The sequence below is a fragment of the Ochotona curzoniae genome, unplaced genomic scaffold (genome assembly GCF_017591425.1).
Source record: "Ochotona curzoniae isolate NIBS_2020 unplaced genomic scaffold, NIBS_Ocur_1.0 contig_1, whole genome shotgun sequence".
Classification (NCBI taxonomy): domain Eukaryota; kingdom Metazoa; phylum Chordata; class Mammalia; order Lagomorpha; family Ochotonidae; genus Ochotona; species Ochotona curzoniae.
In genome coordinates, this window is record NW_024464918.1 from 38,651,890 (window position 1) to 38,671,533 (window position 19,644).

Genomic DNA, 19,644 nt, shown 5'->3' on the forward strand with positions numbered 1-19,644 from the left:
ACCTGCTTTTCACTAGAGCATTATTCTGTTTCTCCCCACTCTCGCCCTTTCACATAGTTCTTGACTACTCACCCCTCAATTCTCCGTTGGAAGATGCTTTCCTCATGGAGGCTGTCCCTGATTTTTAGGCCAGGTTGTACTTCAGGTTATTTTCCATTATACCAACTCTCACAGTTTGGAATTATGTTTATTTGTATGATTATTTGGTTAGTATCTGTTCCTTTCTCTAGAATCTTTCATGAGGATGGAGATAATATTTGATTGATGTCAGCATCTAGCAGTGTCCAGTACATGTTGGAATATTTGTCAAACTTAACGTTTACCAAGTTCAATTGGGCATTTAGTAAATAAGTAAAAAAAAATTTTTAAAAAAACAACTCATACTGTGCTAAGTAATAAAAATAGAAGTTAAATGGCCAACTTTAGATATTCTCTGAACAGTCTCTGAACAGTTTATGACTAGAAAGGTTTTTTTTCTTTTTTTTTAATTACATTTTGGTAATCTTTACATAGTTAATTAGGGTAAAAAAAAAAAAAGCTCAAAATCAAATCCTTTCAGTGATCACACATTTGTTGTAACACATTTCTGCCAGACTCTAGAATTTCTTAGTGCAGGAGATAGAAGTAGAATAATAGGTTAAATGGAGAAGGCACTGGGGAGCATTTTGGGCAATGGAAATTTTGATTGTGGTGATAGCCCATATGCATTTGTCAAAAATCCATAAAAATTTAATATGGTTGACTTTTTAATACTTAAATGATATCAAACTTGAAGAGAATCCCTGAATAAATGGAGGTGAGCATCAGCTCTGAACCCAAGGACCTCTTCATCCCGTCTTACTGTGGAGGATGGATCCCTGTGTCAAGAAGACACAATAAGCTTTTCTAAGTCCAGAATATTACATACTGCCTTCTGTTCCAGTCTAGTTTCATGAAACTGAAAGGATGGATGAAAAACAGAAACTATTTTTAACTGCTTGGTAGTATTAAAACATCTCAGAGGCTACTGTCTTCTTGCAATAGGCTATCTTGCCTCCTCTCCACCTAAGTCTTCATCATGCTATTCGTTTAGCAAACATATGCAGAGTACCCAAAAGTACTTCTTTTCTTGCCCTTCTCTCTCCCTACTGTGATAACTAATTTAAGTGACGTCAGACTCTTCCACTATTACATGGTCTCTTAAATGAAGGCTAAGATCTCTTTCTCATTGGACGTAAAATATAGTTCTGGCACAAGAGACTTCATTAACATGTCCCTTCATGTCTTCAGAAAAGATCTAGCAAAAGATCTAAATTGAAGATTTGGTAAGCTTAGGGAAACCTAAAATTACATGAATGTTTTTCAGTAATAACTTCTAATTTTTATTACTGCCAATATGAAATTGAGTCACTCAAAGTTTTTATGGCTGTATGTTTATTTAAGAGTCCATTTTTTTAAATTATGAAGGATGACCTAATGCTGAATATTATCTTTAGTGCAGAATAATTGGCATATTGATTTCATGTACTTCTGCTGTTTTGTTAAGCTAGTAGGATAAGTGGCTCCCTGATTACTCAGAGTTGTATAGCAGCAGTTAGTCCAGATGTAAAACACCCACAAAGTAAATATACCATGAGAAAAATATAGTTCCAATTTGAGATATTTTTGTTCCTGAGGAACAATAAAACAATGGAATTTTTCCATGTAATAAGTCCTGTGTATGGAAATACTGTTGAATAGACTCATAGAATATTAGACTGAATGAAATAGTGAAAAATATTTCACTCAGTTTTTCAGCTTACTTTGTGCTTGTGGTTGGGGAATTGGGCAAGTTATCTTCCCTTCTGTGAAAATGAATACTGGTGTTCATATCAGTCTTCCAGGTAAGCTGTTATTGGAAGGAATGGTGTCATATCTTTCAGTAAAAATGTATTGGAGATTTGTTGTATCCCAGGTACTGTACTTAGTGCTCATTAAAATTTTTTGAATGACAGAAGAAATTTGTAAAAAACCATATGAACAAAGACAAGAAAGCATCCCATGAAGAAATTATATTTGAACTAAATAAGATGGAGTTGGTTTCATGAGGTAGAAAGTGTGGGAGGATGACTGTTCTCATCTGAGGGAACAGTGGATACTAAGACACGGAGATATTACAGAGCATGAAATAATCAGTCCATATTAGAGGGCTTAGGGGGTGTGTGTGTGTCTGAGAGAGAGAAAATCTGCGAAATACAGTGGTAGGTAACAGACAAGTGGTCAGTACAGAGAATGACCAGCTCAGAAAGAGTGCTCCACAGCAATCTAAGGGAAGAAGGTTTGTCAGGGCACCATGGAAGATTTTAATTTGCATAAGAGAAGTAACCATTCACTGACTTGTATTTAAAAAAAATAATAATAAAAGTTATCCTGATAGCAATGACATAATCATGGAGGGAAAAGAAAATCTGAGGTTGCTCCACAGCCATCCTGCCTCACTCACTCATGACTAGTGTCCATTATGTCTCCTTGTTTTGTTAAAGGTGTTTTGTCCCTTACGGTGTCTGCCTGCCACAACAGACCGTAGATCCGATTTGGAAGACCTTTGAAACTGAATGTTTGACTCTCTGTGAAATCCCTTTTTGTGTTCTGCCTCACTTGAAATGACATTACGACGTACTGTGAGATAGGGTAATTTGTCGTTTCTTTTGTCATCATCTTCTTTGGATGTCACAGACCATGGAGTGCTCTGCATTGATTCAGAGAGACTGAGAATGAGAAGGATGCATTGTTTTTATATTGTTATTTCTCTTGAGTATTCTCACTTGTGATGGATTTTGGCTCCAGGCATAAAGGTGTATGGAGAAGCAGCCTGTTGGGACAGCATTTTATGTTTCACTTGGCTTTTCTATAACTAACTACAGTATTAAATGATTTGTGTGAGGGTTGTATAATATTAAATTGAAAGAGATCGTTTTATCAAAAAGTGGTTTAGCATATATTATGAAGGCTATACATTAAAAACCAGAATCCAAGTGTGTAAAGAAAAGTCAGGTTAAATCATTTGGCTTGGATTATTTTGGTTAGTAACCTTAGGAATGCCTCTAAAGAAACCTAAGGCTTCCTTTCTCATTAGAATCCCCAAACAGGTGATCTTTGGGGACCATTTTTCCTGATTATGAATGCTCTGGACCCAATCGGCATTCTGGGTACACCAGCATCTTAACCATGTCTGTCTCCAAAATCTGTGTACAGTTCTTAGACTACCTGTGCTTTAAAATAAAATCCATATAGCTCACCTGTCCTAATCAAGAGTCATTTATCTAATGAAGCATAACAGAAGAACATAAACTTGTTTGGCATAAATTCCCAGAGATATTTAATGTCATGAAAATCTCAGAAACTGACTTGCCCTTACATATTTCCAGGTTCCTCTGCTCCCTGTCCATTAATGCTTTTCAAAGTAAGATTATTAAAGAGAATTCTAAATGTTTTCATAGTAGCAAAAATAAAAATATATACTTATCAGAGCTATAGAGAAAAACCATATAGCAACCAATTACATACCTTCAAGAAGTGTCACATCATAAATTGCTCATAACAGTTGGGCACCATGTCACAGTGAGTTAAACTGCTGCTTGAAATGCCTGCATCCCATGGTGGAGTGCCAATTCAAGTCCAGCGACTCTGCTTCTGATCCAGTTTGCTGCTGATGTACCCAAGAAGTAGCAGACGGTGGCTCAAATAGTTGAGTTCCTGTGACCCACTAGGGAGACCTAGATGAAGTTTCTGGCTCCCACCTTCAGTCTGGTGGCCTAGTCCTAGATGCTTTGGATATTTGGGAAATGAACTAGTGGATACAAGATCGATTTTCCTCTCTTTCTTACACATGCACACACACACACACACACACACACACACACTCACACACAGCCTTTCAAATAAATACATAAATGTTTAGAACTCTCATGATAGCAATGAATTTGTGGATTAGAATAGGCCTAGAGTACATGCCATTTCTATTTTCCTGAAAACCTCATAATGAACTCTGTGCTTCATTCTCTAAAAGTAGTATTTCTAGGAAATTATATGGTGCATTACTTCTCTTTAAAAAGCTAACAATTGTATAGGAAAATACAATATCTACTCTATTAAGGTGAGTTAAAAAAAAAATCAAAGCAGTAGCATTTTGGAGGAAATTATGTTATACATAGTAGACCCCAGGAGGAAGAATAAACATTACTAGACAATGCCAGATATTTTTCCTATTTCTTGCAATACCACATGAAATTCTACCTCTGCTATCAGTAAGAAAATAAATACAAGGGATTTGTCTTCTTCTTGTGTAGCTTCTTTGGGGGCTTTGGAGTGAGGGGAGCAAATAAGAATAACAACTAGTAAGAAATGTTAAAAACCAAAGATATATGACATACATGGAATTGAAGAGAAGATAGGTAGTGTACCTGAAAGATTCAATATCTATTAAAAAGTGAGCACTGCTGTTTTGCATCAAAAGTACAAATAAATAAAATTATCAAGAGGAGGAATGACTCATTCCGTCTTCTGTGTGCCAATACTCTGCTGGGTGTTTCACATGTTTAATCAATTTACTCCTCACAACAATTAGAGGTAACACTCTTCTCATTTTATACAGAGGTACCTAGGAGTCAACATGGCTGATAACTTTTTGAATATCTTAACATCTAGCAGTAGTTGGGACAGGAATTAATCCTGCCTAAAAATCATCCAATCACACATACACAGAGAGGGAACGAGAGAGAGAGAGAAAGACTGTAATGTCCTGTATGTTTTTCTAGGAGAGCAGATTCATGAAGATGTTGATAATCCTACAAATGGTGAGAGTTTCTGTAAATATACCACTTAAAAGACAAAAATGGGTGCGACTGGAGGCCATTATGCTTTGTGAAAAAGCCAGGCCCAAAAAGACAGATATCGTGTTTTCTCGATTTTTGGTAGCTAATGTATAGAGTACAAAAAATGTAATGTATATGAGTGAAATTGACATCCTAAGATTCGACTATTGTTTATACCCCTTGTCTGTACTGAGGAACCATGGTCCCTGTACTTTCTACTTGTTAAATTCATTATTTAGTGGAAGAGTAAGCCTGTGATTATAAAGTAAATTGAAAGCATGTTATCACAAAAGTTAAAAGGAAAGAGGAGTAAAGTTGGGAAAATATTATGTGCTTAAAATTGTATATGTGAGACACATGAAACCTGTTCTCTCTATGTAAATAAATTACAAAAAGAAAGAGGCAGGGATTTTAAAAGTATGTGAGCTGGACTCATTTATTTTTAGGGGATTTTTTTTAAAATTTCATTTATTTTTATTTGAAAATCAGAGCAACAGAAAGAGATGGGAGAGGGAGATCTTCCATCCAGTGACTTGATTTACAGATACCTGTGACAGCAGGGGGCAGCAGTTGAAGAAGCCCTGCCACCGGAGGGAGTTCCAGGCTTCTGGTTTCAGTCTGGCAAACATTTGTAGAGCGAAGTAGAATATCACTAATCCCTCTCTGTTTTCTGTATTCTAAGAAAAGCATGGAAGAACAATAAAATTGTGATATATACCCATCTGAAGAAAAACAAAAATTTCGATTTCAGATAATAACCTAATGGTCAGAATTTCAATGTGATATGGGGAAATTCATTTAAAGAAACATTTGTGTGCTTGCTTCAGCAGCACCTATTCTAAAATTGGAAAGAATGTTAAGTTTAGGTTTTTGATAGAATAAATTACTACAACACTATATCAGATATGCTTTGGAAACAGTTTTTTAATATGATTCTGTCTAGCGTTGATGTACAGATGGGTAAGGCAAAACTACGTGACTCAACAGATGCCAACTTCTCTGAGCCTCAATTTCTTTAGTCGTGTAACTGGGATGCCTGCTTCGTAGACAAGCTCTTCTGAGCGTCTAGCATGCTTCCTCCACATAATGAGCACTTCAGTTAACGGTAGCCTCTCATGTGATCTTCATAAACGTCATCCCTGTTCCCAGACACAGAAGTGATACGGTAAAATCAGGGAGCCACCTGGCTCGGGGCTGGTAAAGTCAATCTGACCCTGACTTCTGTGGCTGCCAAGCGCAAGCTTAGGTAACTGTGCATGCTGCCTTCACCAGTCCCTTAAAATCCTCTCACGTTTCTTGGCCTCTCTACAAATCTCCTCCCTGAGTTGTTACATACCAACACCTACTCCCAAGCACTCTGCATCTTATACAGGTGTCTGAGGTATGCTCATTTTTCATAAGTGTCAGGTAAAGTACCAAGTAGATACCTGAGGAATCTTAGAACATTTGTGGAAATTGTGTGTTATGAAAGAACTATATGCATGGATTTCAGAAATATTTTTATATCAAAATAAACTTACCTTTTAATTCCATTTTTCCACACTCTTTTTGAAGCACCTTCCTATTTTACATGTACATATATAGATCACCAACCATTTTAAAAAATCTATCCCAGCAATAAGGCAATCTGCATGGAACTGTTTCCTATCTGAATCCTGTCACCACATGACTATTAATTTTATGCTGCCACTGTGTTTCAAGTCCACGAAATTTTATCAAAATATAGTTTCCAACTTTGTTCAGAGGCAAAAAAAAAAAATTCAAGGTTTGTAAGATAAGGGATTTAATTTGGTTCTGTATGTCTTAAAGAGACACTATGATTGCTTCCTGCTTCTGCAATCTAATTTATGGTAATTTCTTCCTTTATAACCCATGAGCAATATCAAATATAATTTACAGACATGGTTTAAATTTTGAGTTAGACTGTATCTATATTAATGTGTTCCATAAGTTAATCCTTAATATTCCTTTATTGTAGTCTTTTAGAAACGATTATCTTAAATCTAAAGAATATTTCTTAATTTTTGGAAGAGAAATTTTTCTACCTTTTTAAAGTTAAAATAGTGAGAGCAACCTACTAAGAAAGGTAACATTTATGTTTAAAAAGCAGAGATCTCCTCAGCAGATTCTTGAGTTGTAGCTTGTTGGTTTTCGTCCCCTGCATCCATCCAATCTACCACACCAGCACCAGTGAGCACCGGGGTGGGAAGGAAGGCAAATGGGGAGACAGGAACGAGCAGCCCTGGCATGTTGGCAAGGGCTTCTGTTTGCTAAACACCTGCTTTTCTGCATTCAAACTGTCCAAACCATCTGTTTTTATGTTTTTACCTGCTGTGAGCTTTTAAAAGTAAGAGTTTTATTTTTCGTATTGAACTATGAATCCTTGCCACTCTTTTTTATTTAAAAAAAAAAAAACACATGATTTAAGGGTGTTTCTATATAATCCTTAAGAGAATAGTTACTTTTTAATTTACTGGCAGTGTCTTAGGTGTTACATAATTAAAATGTTTTCCTTGAATATCAAAATTTAAATTACCTGAATAGATACTTGGTCATAGTGAGATACGGTAACAACAGATGCACAGTGAATGCTCCTTCTCATTAAAAAAAAAAAAAAGAAGAAGAAAAGCTTTACTCTAGTTAATGAAGGGTGCTAAATTCACTATAAACCTAGTTATTTTCTAGATATGAAAGTGGTGTTTTCAATAAAAAGCATTTAGAAATTATAAGCCTTTATAAGACTAGCTGTTTTCTAGATATGTAGGCAATATTCTCAATTTTTTAAAAAATGTTTAATATTATGCACTAGAATACTGTGTTAGCACTTTGCCTAGAGTGTTGTGACTCCTGTCCTCAGCCTTGGAAGACAGATATCATCTTTATTTTATAGATAAAGAAAATGAGTCTGAAAAGGTCGAGAAAATTATTTAGGGTCACTTTGAAGAATGCAGATTTGAGTACTGGTCTCTCTAGCTCTTTCATACGGCTCCAGAAACTTTTTTCGAAAGTGTTGTGGCACAGCAGGTTAGTCACTTGTGATACTAACATCACATTCTGGAGCACGGATTCAAGACCCTGCTGCACCACCTTCAGTACAGCTTCCTGGTATTGACAAGTGGGAGATCAGGATGCAATTGCTGGAGGATCTGGCCTGGCTTGTCCCTGGCCCTTGCAGCCACATGGGGAGTGAAGTAGTAGATGGTAGATCTCAATCTTTCTCGCTTTTTTTCTTTTTCTCTAAAGGAGAGAGAAACAAAGTTTCTCAACAGGTTTGCCTCATTGGCATTTCTTTGGATTTCTATCCCTAACTACTTTTCTTCAGTTATGTCTGTGAGGCAGGGAGGGATTTCTTTGCCACATTTAATACTTACATTTGAAACTGCTGCCCTGGGATTTAGTCATGTGGGTAGGTGTTTCATTGAACTCTTATGAATAGATGAATTCTGTCAAAGAAATGGGCGTATCAGGAGAGAGGACCTTCTGTCTAGATTAGATATGGAGTAAGATTGTCCAACCTTATGGTAACAGAGAAATTTTATTCTGATCCTAGTTTTTTTGGTTTTTTTTTTTTTTTGGAGTGGTGTTAAGAAGGCAGTGGATTAATCCAAGCCATTGCTCAGTTCTTAAGAAGTCTGAATTAAAGGAACTTTTATAGTGGCTATAACAATGTTGTTTAAAGGTAGCTCAGTGTCATGTTGTTTCTTATTTATAATAGAAAATATGCGTATTTACCTAATTGTGGTAGACAGTGTGGCATAAAGTTGACTACAGAAAGATACTACTGCCATGGCAGACCAGTGTAGAGCCTAATGCCCACCGGTAGGCATTGCTCAGTATGATGAGGCCAGTGGTTGACAGGCAGAACAGAACAGTGAGATGTATAGAAAGATGCCTGAGGAAGCTGTGGGAGAGATGGAAGAGTCAGCAGGTGTTTGGAGTAATTCTTGGTGCCATTTGCTTCTGTATGGAACAAATAATTTGTAAATAAAGGAAAGTCTAAGGGTTGCACCATGGTGCCAAAGAGACCAGAAGATTCTAACCTCACTTTTCTACTTTTTCATTCATGGTTATAAGACTCAGAAATTAAGTATCAGTTTATTTCATATTATTTGCCAAATTAAGAAGGTTGGTTAAAGAGTTATTGTTCTAAAATAAATCTTTAAAAAAAAAAAGTTACTGTCCTGTCTCTTCTACAAAAATAATTAGTAAAACAAGTGAATTACCCTACCTACTCCATTTGATATCAAGAACCATCTCCAAATACTTCTAGTCTGTCAAATGGGCACAAGATATCAAGGTTGTTTTCTATGTGTTAAATGAAATTTCATCCAACATAAGTATAATTGGAGGTTATCAAAATAAAATAGTGAATACATTTTTTTTTCTTTGAGTCTAAAAGTAGTAGTATCAAACAGTGAAAGCTTTGAATAGCAAGTTGGAGAAGATGCCATTTTTCTATGTAACCCTGAGAAATCTAACCACTATTTGATCTTCACATCGAAAATACAGACTTTCTCTTATTTGTTAATTTGAAAGGCAGAGTTGCAGAGAAAGGGAGAGATAGAGTGAGAAAGAGAAATGCTTTAATCTCCCTGTTCACTCCCCAAATGGCTGCACCACACAGGGCTGGTCCAAGCCAAAAGCGGGAGCCAGAAACTCTTTCCATGCTTCCCTTGTGGAGGCAGGGACCCAAGGATTTGAACCGTTTTTCACTGGTTGCCCAGGTGCTTTAGCAGGGAACTGGATCAGAAGTGGAGAAGCCAGGACTCAAACTGGCGCCCAAAAGGAATAGCCACCATCATAGGCACCCACTGCAACACAACGCCAAACCTTAAAATATGAACTAAATGTGCTTGCTTTGGATGCACATTCTTAGTGAAAATAGAAAGAAAAGAATGGAGCTTCCTGAAGCCAATGAAAAATGAGAATCTATGAGAATGAGTAACTAAAGACTGAGTTTTATGAATGAGATGTACAAAGGAGGGATGGGAATCACGGAAAGTAATTTTTTGATTAAAAACTTATTTGAAAGAGTTACAGAGAGCAGGGAGGGGGGAGAAGGGAAGAGGGAGAGAGAGAGAGAAAAAAAAAAATATCTTCTATTATATCTTCACTCCCCAAATAGCCACAATAAATAGCTGGACCAGGCCAAAGCCAGAAGCTAGGAGCCAAGAGCTTCGTCTGGGTCTCCCATGTGACTGCAGGAGCCTGAACACTTGGGACATCTGTCTCTGCTTTCCCAGGCATGTTAGCAGGGAACTGCATCAGAAGTGGAGTGTCCAGAACTTGAAGTAGCACCAGTATGTGATGGCAGCATTGCAGGTGACCATTTAATCCGTCACACCACAATGCCAGTGTAGTGGTTATTTTTCTTGGTCTCAAGTTAAAAATATTACTGCTGAAAATTAGCTTAAGTATGGGGACAAATCATAATTCTATCAAATCTGAGCATTTACTATTAAAATAGGCTAAGAAATATTATAGATACACCAAAATACTAATATTGTGAAATTATTTCCCTCTAATCAGTGAAAATAAAATAAACTTATTTTAATGAACACTTTAAAAAAGATGTCTGCTACCTCATTCTAGATAGATTAACTATGATTTTAAAAAAAAATCATGCTCCTGAGAACCTAGAGAAAAGGAACCTTTGCATTCTTACGGGAATTTGTTAGCACAGCCATTGTGGTAGAAAACAGTGGAGTTTCCTGAAAACATTGTGAAGAGAACTATTATGTGATCAGTAACCACTCTACTGCTCACATGACCAAGGGAAGAGACATCAGCTCACATGTTTCTTACAGCAGCATTTGCAATAGCACAGAAAGTGGCCATCGTGGATGAATGCATGTAGGAAATGCAGGGGACTGGGGTGGACTGAGCCACCACCTAGACACTGGCCTTCCGTATCAGGGTTCCTGGGTTTGAGCCCCACTTTTGATCCTGCTGATGAACACTCTGGGTGGTGGCACATGACTAGTGTATGGATCCCTGTTCGCCTAACAGGAGGCCTGGATGGAGTTTGTGTGCTTGCCTCATCCTGGCCCAGCGCCAGCTGTTGCAGGTGCTTAGGGAGAAGGCCAGGAGGTGGAACACTGACAGCTCTTGCTTGCACTCTCACTCTCTCGCTTTCTCTCTCTGTGTCTCTCTTGTCCTCTCCCGCTGTTTCTCCTCTTCTCCCTCTGCCTCTCGTACGCTTTCTCTCCCTGCCTTCTCTCTCTTTCAAAGAACTAAAATACACTCATACTAAAAAAAAAAAAAAAAAATACATTCATACAAAAAAAAAGAAATGTGATTCATACACACAATTATAGGCTATTGTTCAACCATAAGTGATGAAATCTTTTCATTAGCAAAATGGATAGAACTTATGGTCCCTGTATTGAGTGAAATAAGCCAATCATAGAAAGACAAGTAAGAGGTCTAATATGTTGAATCCTAGAAAGGTGATCAGGTCAGGCATTTGCCCCAATGGTTAAGATGTTACTTAGCATGCATACATCCCAGGCTAAGGAACTGGGTCCAAGTCCCACCTCCACTTCTTATCCGCTTCCTCTTCATGCATTACAGTGGGAGGCAAACAATGATGATCAAACACTTGGGTCCCTGCAACCAGTGTGGGAGGTCCGGATGGAGTTCCAAGCTCCCAGCTTGCTTTAACCCAGCCCAGGCTGTTTTCAGGCATTTGAGTGATAAACTAATAAATTAAAGGTTCATGCTCATTTCTCTCTCTCTCTCTCTCTCTCTCTAGCTCAATACCTTTCAAATAAGATGAAATACATTAAAAACTGAGTTAAAACTCCTTAAATGGTGATCCCATACAAATTAAAATTATAGTAATGAGAAAGGGAAGAGGGTGACAAGGGCTAGGCAAAGACTGATTAACAGGTGTCGTAGTCAGGAGTGAAAGAGGTTCTGGAGTACTGGTGTTTAACCTACTGAGTCAGAGGCCGCTTGAGACACCACTTCCCACATTCAGAGTACCTGGGTTCCAATCCTATTTCCATTCCCAATTCCAGATTCCTGCTACTGCGCACCATGAGAGGTAATTGGAATTGCTTAAGTACTTGTGTCTCTGCCACCCACATGAAAGACCTGAGTTGATTGAGCTCCTGGCCCCCAGCCCAACCCCTATTGTTGCGAGCATTTAGGAAGTTGGGGGGGAGCCAGTGGATGGAGCTGCCTCTCTGTTTCTTTCTGTATCTAGATAGGTGAATGTCTAGGTAGGTTGGTAGATAGTGTAGGTAAGTAGATAAATTATGGAATTCTGTTATACCAGGTGACTAGATATTAATGTACTACATGCTTATTTAACAAACTAGAAGATAGAACTTCAAATGTTTTTTTTATCATAAAGAAATGCTAAATGTTTCAGAAGACAGGTATTATTCACTCTAAATAGATATTATATAAGATATGCATATAAAAACATCACATGATACCCTACACATAGAATTTCTGGTTCCATTTTTTTAAAATTTCAATCCATAAGTAAAAGTTGTCCACATATAAGGCAAAAAAGATATCCCTCACAAATTCTTCATTTTTAATCATAAAAATCACATTTTAAAGGAGAGGGAGGAAAAATAAAGAAACAGAATGCTACAGCATATAGAATTTTTGTTCATTTCTACTGCATATTGTCCTTTTGAAATAAAGGTGAAATGGAACAAAATTGTTTGTGCTTTGAAAATGAAAGCATTGTTCATCATGCATAATTGAACAAAGTTGAAATTTCATGGATATGAAACAAACAAAAAGCCACAGCTATGATAGCTATTACAGGAAATGGAGGAAATTAATAATAAAAGGCAGTACACCACCTCATAAATATATTCTTGAGATTAGAAGATGAAAGCATTAAGCAAATACACATATTAATTTAATAATTTAATCTTGGAACTAGACTAGAGCTATTTCAGCATTCATCTGTACATAGGTAATACAGAGATGAAATATATAGTTTACTTTCAAAAAGTGCAAATTTAAGTTATTGTGGCTGTATGAAGATAGTATTCTTTTAAAAGAAAGAATAAAACTAAGCAAAGCATGTTAGCTATGAATATTTCTTAAGTAATCCAAGTTTCTGCATCTTTCTCAAAATGCAGTGTATATTAAGGAACAAAATTGGGACATGTAGTAATGTTGCTTTTTGTAATAAGTAACTGCTTGAAGCTATGATTTTTAAATGACTGCACATTACTAGATACATAACCAGGAAAGGAAGAACTGCCTTAGTTCTCAGTAACTAAACAAAGTTCAAATTAATCCCTTGTAAAATGTCCTGCAGTACTTTCTGGTGAATCACATAATTTTACAAATATTTTTAGGTAACATGATAAGGATCTTTAGAACGTATAAACAAAATAAGGGTAATTTTCTTGAGCAAGTTTTATTTTATATCGTGTTGATATTTTTTGGCTTTTTTTCCTCCAACAGCTATTTGTGAAAGTCCACAATTTGCCAAAGTGGCTAATAGGACACAAATATAGACATTTCATGTGATGTACCATGTAAATGTAAACCTTTGTAGTTACATGTTTTTGTAGCAAGAGAATTGTTTTAAAAGGCATGTAATTTATTAGCTATCGGTAGCTTCTTTATTGCCTTGCCGCACTGCAGTAATAAATAAAAGAAAGTGAACTGATTTTACAAATGGCACACAAGGTGCACATTTTGTGGGAGAAAAGTCTTTTTTTAAAGAATTGGCATTAAATCCTTTTTTTGTGATGACAAAGAGGCTAAGAGTGCAAACTGTATTTTCTGTTTATCGAAAACAGTCTTTTTTTTCTCCGGGGCATTTTTTCCTATGATCATCAAGGGATTTCAAAAGCAATAAAGTGTGGAATCATTGTTCGACTTGAACAGTATTAAAACTTAGGTTTTAATTTCAGTGAAGTAATAAGATTTGAACCTGTCTCACATTACAGCACTGTAAGGCATTTAGCAATTGTATTTTAAAGGAGGTTTTTAAAATGCAGCTCACTTGTAAGCTAACTGTCTGTCAGTAATTAATAGTTTTTCTTCAGCATAGGCTGTTGTGATCAGACCAAGAAATATCTGGGTTTTTAGTAACACATTATAATAATTGTGAGAGTGTTTATTCCTAATTAGCCTAAATGTCTAATAATTTTCAGCTAGCTTCCCTGGCTCCTTAAAAGGAGAGAAAAAAAGGAAAGTGATATTTAAAGATACAGTGTGTCTTTGGGCTTTTAAAAATATAAATATAAATGTGCATTGTATTACAATAAGTTTTACACTCAGTGAGGGTATGATGTCATTTGGCTTATTTGTTAGCCAAGTATGTTTTATCTCTCAATGTAATTTTCTAGTTCTTAGCTATCATGCCACCTCCATGTGCAAAAAATATTGCTAGATAAGTTGCTGTCATGTAAAGTCAAGCCCAAACCGTCAATCCAGATTTGTCAGTACTCACCATTGAAACTTATCTTTATGTCTCAAAAAAAGACCTTTAAAATATGAACATTTCTGTTAGATCAATGTGGCAACATACTTGCTGATGAAAGATTATATTTACCATTTTGAATTGCTATTGAAAATAATTGCCTCTACAAAAGGAAACATCTGTATGATAGCGCATGGTTAAAGTTGCCATCAATTTTTAACATTTGAGGGTTGAGCTATGACCTTTTATGATGACTGTGAACAGTAACTGCCTCCATTAGCCATAAGTTTTGCTTCTTTATTTTAGTAGATGGCCTAGACTGTAAATATTAGAGAATCTAAAATAAATCAACATATTATCCTAAGGATACAAAATGTAAGAGCTATTTGCGGTTGGGAACCTTTGACAGATAGTTTGGATGAGGCAGATGATTGCCTGCCTCGCGTATCTGGGCTCCATTGCTATGCCTGCAGGCAGTTTAGTGCTATGGTTGTATATTGATGTCAGGGTTAGTACTGAGTGGCTAGCAGTGACAGATGTCTATAATTACAGGCAATGCTTCCAGTATTTCTGAAAAGCCAGCCTATGTTGAACAATTATCTTATTTCTGCCTTGCCAAAGAGCATGTTCCAATTGCTAGTATTAGCAGTGGTTGAATATAGCACTTTATCTGCTGCCTTGGGACAAATGTGGGAAAAACACTTGGTTATAAACCATAAATGCAAAATACTTTTTCACCATTTCAAATTAGTTAAGTTCAGTGTTTTCCTAATTCTTATCTACCCATAATGTTTCTGTTGAAGAAGTCTTGATATATAAAACACATTTGGCATACTTATTAGGATCTTGTTTTCCCCTAGGCCTGTGTGGCTCCCCGGTGCCAGTATCCCTTGCTTTACTAAGTACATATGTTTAAACAAGTTGGCTTTGAAACAGTTTTCTCCAGTGTGAATTATATTTTCTGATTGATTCCCATTACAAAATTGGAATTGCTGTTCTGTGGAAAATCTCCCACATCTAGTAACTTCAGTTGGAAACTTTTGGTGGAGAAAATTGTGAAGTGTTAGAAAATGCTGAAACACATCAAACACCTTAGTACACTGGGGATTTCACATTTGCAATGAATTGTATTTATCAAATTTTATATTTTAACTTTACTTTTACTCTAAGGCCTTTTCATCATTTAATTTTCTCCCGTCTTCAAGTTTTATGCCTACTTCCTTCCATGCTTTCCTTTGGACCCATTTTTCAGACTCATTAGATGTATTTTCACGGATAGTGGCACCAGTTCTCCATTATCCTTCTATTTTTGTCTGGTCATTAGTATTTAAGAAAAATAAACTATATTATTGCACTTTGCAGTAAGTGCAACAACCTAACAACCTTATACTCACCAACTTCCTGAAAAGTTCAAGGCACTGGGTATCAAACATCGCCTATCATATAGGTTGAGAATTCTGTCTTCAGGAGAGGTGGACTGAGAGGTATAAAGGAAATACTTGAAAATATAGTTTTATCTTCTAACTTGATCTAACCTGTTTTTGAAGTGTTTATTACATTTTTCCCTTTTATTATTCTTGACAATCTTCTCTTTCATATGATAGTTTTCATTTTACAGACTCTGAAGCAAAATTTCAGAAAAGTGAACAACTTTGGTTTCGTGGCCAACCCTTGGATTCAGCCAAATCTTCATTCTCTAAACTCATTTTTGCTTTGCACTGTATACATGGCCTATCTATTTAGCCATAGATCTAGCCATGGTCAGGTTCACAGTATGACTGAGACCAACATTGTTTATCTTCCCAAGGAAAAAGCTCATTTCTGCAACTACAGGTTGGAGCCAGTCCTGTGTAGTTATTAGTCTCAACAGAATTAACCACTGAGAAACCATAGTATGATATCAGAGATTAGTAATATTATTTTTACATATGAAAAATATCCCTTTTCTATTCTTGCTATGAAGGAATGCTTTGTGAGAGCCCATCAAAGAAAAATTATTTTAACAATTTAAAACTAATGACAATGCTCATATCTTTCTGCATTGATTTAATAAACTTGGAAAATTGGCTGGACTTACTGATCTGAGTGGAGAAGATTTAGATGATTTATTGGACACGGAGTTGTAAGTCATCCGCTTATCAGGAGGTTTGAAAACTTAATTTGCAGATGGGCAGTAGAAACTTGTAATGACTCAGAAAATGGCGATGAGGTAGTTGACAGTGGAAATTTAAGTGATGTATATGAGCCTCAAGATGAAACATCTTCAGCTGCCACAAACCTTTTTTTTTTTTTTCCTCTTTGCTTCTTGGCCACCACTTCCCTGCCTTCTAATTTCTTTGCAAAACTCCAAAACTGGGGCAATTCTTTTAGATTAGGAGTTATGCTGTTTTCATTAGGGTTCTCTCTTCTCCAACTATTCTTCCTTTTTTTTTTTTTTAGATTTATTTATTTATATTGAAAAGGCAGATTCACAGAAAGAAGGAGAGACAGAGAAAAACCTTCCATCCAGTGGTTAACTCCGCAAGTACCTGCAGTGGCTGGAGTTGAACTGATCCAAAGCCAGGAGTCAGGAGCTTCCTCTAGGTCTCCCACACAGGTGTGTGCAGTGTTCCGACGCTTTGAGCCATCCTCTACTGCTTTCCCAGGCCACAAGCAGGGAGCTGGATGGAAGATGGAGCAGCTGGGACATGAGCTGGTACCCATATGGAATCCTGGTGGTTGCAAGGCAAGGATTTAACCACTGAGCCATTGTCCTGGGCCCATACTCTGCTTTAACAACTATGAAATCTATCCACCTGTTATCTTGTCTATAACCTTGCATGTAGTCCAGGTGAAGCACAAAGAAATGGGACTTTTGTCTTGTTCCTTTCTAGTAATATTATTAACTAACCAGTAATATTAATTAACACCAAAACTTTACTGTGAACCAAGACTGTTCTAAGTGGTTTACATAAATTGGCTGCTTTAATTGTCTCAGCTACCCCACAAATTAGGTCTTACTATCATCCTCATTGTGTATCCTAGGAAATAAAGTTGAAACAGCAAACAGTTTATTCAAAATAACTCAATGTAGTGGCTTGCTTTTTGGCATAACTAAGCTGCCACCTGCACAGCCAGCATCTCATATCCTGACTGCTCCACTTCTGATCCAGTTCCCTGCTAATGGACTATGGGAAATAGCAGAAAATGCCCCCAAATGTTTAGGTTTCTGCACCCACGGAGGAGACCTGGATGAAGCTGCTGGCTTCTGGCACCAGCCTAGCTCATCTCCAGCTATTGGCAGCCATCTGGCAATGACCCAGTTGATGGAAGAAATCACGCTATCTCTCTGTAGCTTTGACTTTCAAGTCAATAAATTAATTTTTAAAAGGAATTCAGTATGTGCAGAATACCACTAGTCTTCAGCTTCAGAATCTATGGCTAACCTGTCCCTAACCAGTAGTCCTTCCCTAACCAGTCCCTACTGGACTACCTTGGCTAGTGGTATTTTTCACATTGATACTGTTCTGTTGCTTGTACACAGGAAGGTGAGGCTCTGAGAGACCAAGTGACTCAGCCACAACAATAAGATTAATTCCTTAAATAAAAATAATATTGATTGACTGTATAAGAACTGTACTCAGCCAGCAAGTAGCAAAGTCTTGTTGGAAACTCCACATGCATTTTAGTAAGCATTCTGTTTCCTCCTAGTTGAAGTTGCCTAAAATAAAAACTCAAAAATTTCTGTCTTATCAAGAGAAAAATATGCTTCCTGAATAGCTTTGTGCTGTCTTGTCCAACAGTTGGGGTGTTGTATATGTTGCAACTGATGTTTCATTTAGGAGACTGTGATGGTAGTAGGAGTCAGCCTACTGCTGCAGTATTACTCTCCCTGAATTAAAACCAGGTGTCATTATCTAGGTGTCATAACCAGGGGTCAAATAAACTTTGATCCATTGCATTTGGAGTAAAGGTGGCATTAGCTGGGCTAGTGTGAGGAGATAATAAATGGTACACATGAGCACTTAGTAGCAGAATCTGGGAAGGTAATGAAAACAGTTGATTGACAGAACAGTCACAATTTGGATGATGTCCTTGGTACTCATCTCTCATTGCTAGTGTCATTGTTCCTCTTCAGTCAGGTTTTTTTCCTTCAGGAGGATAGAGACTTTAGCTCTTAAAAGGAAAGTAGAGAAATTGTTTTGGATATAGGAAATGGGACATGGTTCAGAGAGGCAATGTGTAAACAAATAGAATTTTAAGCACAGGAAACACACATGAATAGCATAAATGTTATGTGTGTAGATGGTGGCCTGGTAATGATCTTAACAACTACCATAGCTATCATTTGGTGTTCCTGTAAACTATATTTGGAAGGAACGTGCGCTTAAGTAGTAGTAGAAAATTCAATGTGACTTACTTACTTTCTGAATGAAAGTGCCCCATTGGAAATGGCAATACCAAGAGATTCTTAAGAATAGTTCTGTTAAATATTATTTATAATCTGTTCTTTTTTGAGGGCTTACCTTTAGTCATTGTTTTCTTGAATTACTCCACTGAAGCAGTCCCTGTTGTAATCCATGTAGCCACATCCAAGCAGGATGTTACCATTTCTCTGCTTGTGGACTCCGAAATAAAATCAAAGTCCTGAGACTATTTTAAATGCTAGTCATAAAGATGCTCAGCCCCTTTCCTCTGTATCTGGGATTAGGAAGATCTTCTGTTATCATTTCCTTGGTGGCAGCCGACAGGTCCCTAAACTCTGTGCTTTTTAGGTTATACGGCCGAGGAGTGATGTATCCAGAGCTCCAGAGAAGGCTTGGAAAATAGTTAAGGTGAGTCAAGTTCCTGGTTATGGTGGCAAATCACCAGTCTTTATGCTTGTCTCACTATAGAGCCAAATTCTTGTTACTATACCAGGCACATGCACACAGTGCTAAGTGTAGGAGTGCATTGTCTTGATGTCCCTTTTAAGCCACATTTCAACAAACATCAACTGCCAATACTGTAGCTAGTGTGATTGCATGGTGTGGATGCATCCCAGGTTTCTTGACAATAGCATTTCCAAGTAGCCATTTAATTTCACTTCTCATACCTAAAAGGACAAAGTTTTAGCTGGCTACATTGAGTAACAACTCTTATTGAACAGTGTCTAAGAGTACATGTATATATGCCTTGTGTCAGATTGTCTTTCTGACCAATCTGTTTGACAAGCGTAGGGGATTGGAATAGACAAGCCATTTATTTCCCAACCCCCCACCTCTGCCCATTACGCTCTCACAAGCTTCATCATTAAACATCAAGTTCTTTATTCTTAAGTCTAATCATTCCACCTTGTCAATTTTCTGTTTATAAAAAAGGGTAACTCTTTCTTTAAATGCCTGAGTTGTTTGCTTCCAACCATCGTGTCAACACCTCTACCCA

At 37.0% G+C, this 19,644-nt stretch overlaps 1 protein-coding gene across 2 annotated transcripts in view; it reads left to right on the plus strand.

Annotated features, from left to right (window-relative positions):
- The window catches only part of RANBP17 (RAN binding protein 17), a 266,615-nt gene that overhangs the window by 140,646 nt on the left and 106,325 nt on the right, over nucleotides 1-19,644 (plus strand). Inside the window, exon 15 of one of the 2 annotated variants that reach the window (XM_040976736.1) lies at nucleotides 18,996-19,055. The exons of the other annotated variant lie outside the window; for it this stretch is intronic. Coding sequence (XP_040832670.1) covers nucleotides 18,996-19,055 — 60 coding nt within the window. The remainder of the gene's footprint in view (nucleotides 1-18,995; nucleotides 19,056-19,644) is intronic. 2 annotated transcript variants of the gene reach the window in all.